Below are 7271 nucleotides of genomic sequence, written 5' to 3' on the forward strand. Positions count from 1 at the left end.
TGTGTGACTGTCTTGCCCGGAAAAGTGAGGATGGTATTTAGGGAAGGCGACTTAAATAGGCATTTTTCCACACCACGACTGCTAGTGGCACAATGCATGTCAAGTTTTTTGAGGAATATGGTAACAGCATTCCCCTCAGACTTATTAATTCTATTTTCATTCACACATTCTCTCACTGATCTGTAAAAATCCCTAATTTATTTTTTTTTTTTAGTACGTACAACAAGAATTTTTTAAAAGGCAGTTAATTATTACCTTGCAGTTAGAGTAGAAAGCCCACATGGATTTATCAACCCTAGCTACAAATGCCCAACAAAACCTTTTCAGAAATCACTTAACTTTTTTACAAGCCCAGTTTTTGTACTGTTCTCACCCTGTGACTCCATGTACTATGCCCCACACAAGTACTTTGATCCACTGCTGCTCTTCAGCGCATTCACTGATCTTGCTGCACATGATGGCATCTTGATGATAAGCTTTTACTTGCAAGAGCAAGGAAGCGTGAAAGAGGACAAGACAAATCTCTGAGTCTAGGCAGGAAAAGAGGCACATCCACTACTGCAGTGTAGAGAACAGCACCACAGGGACAACTACTAGGCTCATTTTATAAGCCATGCTAGTTTAACCAGGCAGTTGGAAACATCTTATAAGCCGTGCTAGCTTAACCTGGCAGTTGGAAACACAGCACTGATGTACAACCACTGCAGCCAAGACTTTATCTACTGTTCATGAGGATCCCAAGTACACACGTGGCACCACGCTATCTTACAGCTGGAAGGTGATCAGTAACTTTGGCCACTTCGCTGGCTGACCCATACCACAATCCTCTACCTTCTCTCAAGCAATCTCTCTCTACAAAAAATACACCTGTTCTTCTTTTATTTGTGTGGAGTGGAGATGTTTCTTCTGCACTGATGACCTTATCTCTTATTTCTTGACTCATGGTCTCTCATTAAATAGTCTTAGTGACCAATATGCCTTATGGAGTTTTCTTCTGTGGTTGCTCATGTTCACTCCATAACACAACGACCCAGTAGAGTTTTCCAGTCTTTGCTGGCACCATCCTGAGCACAGCCCTAGGGATAGCTTTGTGTGCACAACTGAATGGGCAATATGGGGACAGAAATCAGTAAAGGAGAAAGCTAGTGGTATTGGATGATCTAATCTTTTTTAGTCGGAGTTGAATGGGAACAAATGAACGTGCCCCCCTCTCCTAGCTGGGATCTTCAAATTTGTATTCAGCAAAACAAAGAAGTACACAAAAAAATCCTGGCCATATTCTGTTTTGGTCTCACAAAAACAGGTGTATCAACAGAACCTTAACAAACAAAAACAAGTTACCTGTCCTCACTGCTTAGATATAGGTTTTGAACCCTGTGGGCTACCTGGCAGGTTGCAACTCTAATTAGGTTTGTGATAGTCTACGAGACAAAACCCTATAAAATTAAGGTGCTACACATACGTAAGCATACTATCTGTCAATGCAGCAGCACAGTAGAAGGGTATAGTGGTAAAGACTGCTGCGCAGACTTCTGGAGTAAAGTACAGGTAGACTTGGGGCACAACAAACAGTAGCTGTCCTAGAACTTGTCGACAGTGACTGTGAAAGACAAACATAGCCCTGGTATGCCAAGAAACATCTAACCAACATATCCTCAAGGGTGGTCCTGGCAACAGACATTGTGAATACTCAGAAATCTGACCTCAAATTTATCCGTGAACACTGTCTTACAGAGCTGTGTGAATAAAGCCATAAAGAAAGTTAATCTCAGGTTTCCCAGGAATACTAAACAAGGGATGAAGCAATCCCATGCGCAAATACAAGCTGGGTGGAGAATGGATTGAGAGCAGCCCTGAGGAGAAGGACTTGGGGTATTGGTTGATAAGAAGCTCAACATGACCCAGCAATGTGTGCTTGCAGCCCATAAAGCCAACCACATCAGGGGCTGCATCAAAAAAAGCGTGCCCAGCAGGTCAAGGGAGGTGATTCTGCCCCTATACTCTGCTCTGGTGAGACCCCACCTGGAGGGCTCTGGGGCCCCCAAGATAAGAAGGACATGGACCTGTTGGAGGAGTCCAGAGGAGGGCCACAAAGACGACCAGAGGCAAGCTGAGAGAGCTGGGGCTGTTCAGCCTGGGGAAGAGAAGGCTCCAAGGTGACCTTGTTGCAGTCTTCCAGTACTTAAAGGGGGCCTACAGGAAAGATGGGGAGGGCTCTTTATCAGGTAGTCTAGCAATAGGATGAGGGGTAACGGTTTTAAATTAAAAGGGAGTAGATTTAGATTAGTTATTCAGAAGAAATTCTTTACTGTGAGGGTAGTGAGACAGTGGAATAGGTTGCTCAGGGAAGTTGTGGATGCCCCATCCCTGGAAGTGTTCAAAGCCAGGTTGGATGGGGCTTTGAGTAACCTTTGAGTAACCTGTGAGTGGAAGGTGTCCCTGCTCATGGCAGGGGGTTTGGAACTAGATGATCTTTAAGGTCCCTTCCAACTCTAAACATTCTATGATCTACGATGAAATTTCTGGCTCCAAAAGATATCACAAAAGTCAACACATCAACTGAACGCCATTTTAAAAATTGAAATTTATAGGACTTATGTTGGCACAAGGCACAGGAGAAAGGTCACTATTTGAATAATTAAAAAAACCACTAACTTTACTATTAAACTGGGGGGGGGGTGTGTGTGTGTTACATTTTTGCCCGTACTTGACACCTTCAGCGTCCCACCCACCAGTTAAAAAAAAATTGAAGTTGATACTCTGAATTCTGTTTGTAGACCATTCTTCAGATTAAGATCTGCTGAATTCATTGGAATAAAGGATAAAGACCTTTAAATTTTAGGGAATAAGGGAAAAAAAAAATCAGATAGCTAGTGGTAATGTGGCATTGAAGTTCCATTTTGCCTAGCTGTACATAAAATCATTACTTCCATTCTGACAAAAACCGAAGTTCTTCCTTTAAACTATGAATTACAGTAACCATTTTACACACAGGGACGTGAAAAATTTTTCACTGAAACCTTGAAAACCTTCCTTGTTACCCAATTAAGACAAGCTTAGCAGCCATATTTACCAAATAGGAATGGATCTGACAGAGCAATGCTAATTTCTTCAAAATTACCATTTACTGAAAAAATATAGGAAAATTTTAACAAAAGACTCAAAGATAAATTGCATTTTTCTGTTAGTAGGAAGCATATAATTTTGGGTGTGTTTGTGTTTGGTTTTTTTTTTTACTGCTTGTTAAACTACATAAACTCTTATCTGTTTAGAGTGGAAAAGACTTTTTGATCATGCTGAAGTTACTCTTATGGCTTATTTACTAAAGCAAGTTAAATATTTATGTAAACATTTCAGTCAAAACAAAAAGATTTGTGGTAAGATATAGCTATAGCATTTCTTTCTTTTTTTTTTTTTTTTTTTTTTACAGAAGCCTTAATTCTTAACTAGTTACAGGTCTCTGATGTTTGGTATTTCAATATTTTATTGATAAAGGTATGCAGTGCTGTACAAAATATAAAATCTTTATATACTCCAAGGGCAAATTACTTCCCTTCCCACTTGGGGATAGTTTATTTTTAATGCTGTTCTTTAAGTTTTTAATTCTTCATGGGTTCTAAAGCAATTTTGAATTATAACATACATATTTAATAGTAATGACATCCAGGGAAATATTTTCTGTGGTGGAGATAATATATACACATTAATAGTAATATATTAAAAAAACCCTAAGAGAACGTACATAACATAGTTCTCATTTAACCCTAAACAGGCAGTAAGACATTATTCAGGGTGGTGTTTTCCTTCCAGGTGTTTTCACAGTTTAAAAGGATGAAGGATTGATCTGCCACTTCAAGTAAACTTAATTTTTTTAAATCATAAATGGTATTAAACTGTAAAAGAGTAGATTTAGATTAGATACTATGAAGAAATTCTTTACTGTGAGGGTGGTGAGGCACTGGAACAGGGTGCCCAGGGAAGCTGTGGATGCCCCATCCCTGGAAGTGTTCAAGGCCAGGTTGGATGGGGTTTTGAGTAACCTGGTCTAGTGGGAGGGGGGTTGGAAATACATGATCTTCAAGGTCCTTTCCAACTCTAATCATTCTATGATTCTATGATAAATATTTCAATTATTCACAAGTCAAGTATTTCAGTGTCATTTGCTGAAAAAGGAAGGTTATTTGGTAGTAACTAGGTATTCTTTGAGAATAACTGTCTATGTGTACATCATACAGCATCCACAAACCTAAGGGCCTGAACAGGAGATACTTAGCCTGTTAGTACCTGCAAGGCTGTTTCATGTTCTGCTTCCACAACACTCAGACCATATGCATAAAGCGATGGGAAATGCCCTTCTGCCTTTAATTCCCTTCATCCTGAAGAGTCTCTATTAAAAAAAAAAAAAACATAGCAAAACCACCCAGGACTTCTGTATTCACTCAGTAGAACTCTTGCTGAAGTCCCTCAATTTCCACTACTGAGAGCTCTTGGGCTCCTAAATTAATTTTCAAAGAATATATCACTGGACCATAGAATAATTCAGGCTGGAAGGGGCCCCAGGAACTCATCTAGTTCAAAGCACAGCCAACTATCACTTGAAACCAGGTTGCTCAGAGCATTATTACCCAAATGGGTTTGAAAACATCCAAGAATGCACAACCTCTCCAGGCAACCTGTTCCACTGCTGAACTGTCTGTACAGTGAAAATGTTCTCTTACACCATGTCTGACATGTTCTTGTTTCAGTTTATGTCCGTTGTCTCTCCTCCTCCCACCATGGGGAAGTGCCTGGCTCCATCTTTCCAATGGCCTCCCTGCAGGCACTGGCAGTTGCCTCAAAACATTACTTGGTTGCCTCATTACTTGGCTCCTGAGTGCCATCACTCACACCCCCTTGCAGCAAACAGACACCGAGCACCAGCATCTGCAGCTCCAAGGCTCCCTTCTCCAACATGTCCCTTTTCCCCTTTGTGAAAAGCCCAGCCAAAATCCCTCATCTGTCTATAACTCAGCTCAAGAGCAGTGTCACATGCTGTTGCTGCCTGCACTACTCTTGAAGCAAGGGAAAACCAGAGGTGACAGCTTCTCCTTGGCGAGCCCCAAGCCCTCTGCTGCTCTTCTCATTAGACTATCAGCCCACCTGGATTGCCATGAACTACCCTTCACTCTGCTCACCACAGCCACCGCACACACCTGCCTGCTGTCTGTGCCCTCACACCAAATGGAAACCCAGCAGAAGCAGCTGCCTTTCCAGAATGAGCCTCCCAAACACCACTGCCAGCAGGCCCTTTCTTCCAAGGCTATAAGCTCACTTGAAAACGGCACCCGTGATGAACCATCCAAGCAGCTTGTCAACATCCCTGCACTCTGCTTCCACCTGCGCTGCCCTCACAGTAAGTTAACACACGGTACAGCTATTTGCCCCTGCAGGCAACATTTTTCTCTACTAGCCAACACACCCCCTGCAAGGTTTACAAGCTCTCCAGAACCTCCTCAACCCCATTATTGCTTGGTTCATGAATGCTGCCACACACCAGTGCCCTCCACACTGCCCTGACAACAAACAGAAGTACAGCAAGTGTCCCCTGCTCTGGGGCGAAGCTTCCAAATCTCCAGTACCCCCAAACTCAGGTTCCTTCTTGCAAAGCTGCAAGCCCATCTGAACCCCTGCTGCCCCCAACCACCCCACACATAGCTTGAGAATGCCATCACAACACTCTCAGCGTAAACTGAAGCTCAGCAAAGATGTCAGCCACTTCATGGCAAGGCTGTTCCACCACACACACCACCAGGTACCTTTTCCTGAGAGAATGAGTCTCTGAGCACCCACCTCAGATGCCCTGGATATAGCTCACAAGCACCACCACACACTGTTATCTCATATATAGCCCTCATAAATTAGGGCTCAGCAAAGGCAAAAACCAGTCTGAGGTGAGGCTCTCGCAGTCCCTTCACCAACAGATACCCCTTCTTGAGGCTGTGAGTCCCATCTCTCACATGACCTCACACCTAGTTCATGACCACTGTTGCTGCTACAAGCTCCTGGCACCCACACTGGCCTCACAGCAACTGGAAGCTCACCACTCCAGGGCCAAGCTCCCCCTGCCCCAAATCGTTTCTTCTCACAAGGCTACAGAATGGCCTGAATCTAAACAACCTCTCTCTTGGCTCATGGGTGCCTTTGCTGAGATTCAACAAGGCTAAGTGCCTGGTCCCGCGCTTGTGTTAAAACAACTCCATGCACAGCCTTGGGAAACAGTGGCTGGAAAGCTCCCTGGAGGAAAAGGACCTGGGGGTATCGGTTCACAGACAGCTGAATATGAGCCAGCAGTGTGCCCAGGTGACCAACAAGGCCAACAGCATCCTGGCTTGTATGAGGAACAGTGTGAGCAGCAGGACCAGGGAAGTGATCATCCCCCTGTACTCAGCACTGGTGAGGCCCCACCTCTAATACTGTGTTCAATTTTGGGCCCCTCACTACAAGAAAGACACTGAGGTTCTGAACCGTGTCCAAAGAAGAGCAACGAAGCTGGTGAGGGGTCTAGAGCCCAAGTCTTATGAGGAGTGGCTGAGGGAACTGGGGCTGTGTAGCCTGGAGAAAAGGAGGGTCAGGGGAAACCTTAACACTCTCTACAGCTAGCTGAAAGGAGATGGTAGCGAGGCGGGTGTCAGTCTCTTCTCCCAAGTAACCAGTGACAGGACGAGAGCAAATGGCCTCACGTTGTGCCAGGGGAGGTTTAGATTGGATATTAGGAAAAATTTCTTCACAGAAAGGGTTGTGAAGCACTGGAACAGGCTGCCCAGGGAAGTGGTTGAGCTACCATCCCTGGAGGTATTTAAAAGATGGGTAAACATGGTGCTGAGGTTTAATGGTAACTTGGCAGTGTTAGATTTACAGATGGACTCAATGACCTTAAGCATCTTTTCCAACCTAAACGATTCCATGATTCTGTGATTTGCTCACCGCAAATGGAAACATAGCAAAGACATCTGCTGCTGCAGTATGAGAATGTGGCCACTCCTGCACGCTGGCAGGTCCCTTCCCACAGCTCTGCAAGCCCCTTCTACCCAGGAAAAATAAAAAAACAAACACCAAAACCACAGCAAGCTCACGCACATTTTCGCCCCTGAGCCGCCTGCACACCAAGCAGACACCCAGCGCAGCGGCCTGTGCTGCAGAACACGGCTCCCCACCCGACCCCTGGGGCACTCCGAGACTCCTCTGTCCCTGACCCGCACACGCAGCGCAGGAAAGCTCAACCTGCCCGTGAT

General features: G+C 44.4%; 1 protein-coding gene across 1 annotated transcript in view; it reads left to right on the forward strand.

Annotated features, from left to right (window-relative positions):
* The first annotated feature begins 5329 nt into the window (after positions 1-5329).
* LMBRD1 (LMBR1 domain containing 1) overlaps positions 5330-7271 on the forward strand; it is an 89533-nt gene continuing 87591 nt past the window's right edge. Inside the window, exon 1 of the mRNA XM_009880525.1 lies at positions 5330-5392. Within this exon, the coding sequence (XP_009878827.1) occupies positions 5330-5392 (63 nt within the window). The remainder of the gene's footprint in view (positions 5393-7271) is intronic.

This window comes from Charadrius vociferus, unplaced genomic scaffold (genome assembly GCF_000708025.1).
Source record: "Charadrius vociferus isolate BGI_N301 unplaced genomic scaffold, ASM70802v2 scaffold513, whole genome shotgun sequence".
Taxonomy (NCBI): domain Eukaryota; kingdom Metazoa; phylum Chordata; class Aves; order Charadriiformes; family Charadriidae; genus Charadrius; species Charadrius vociferus.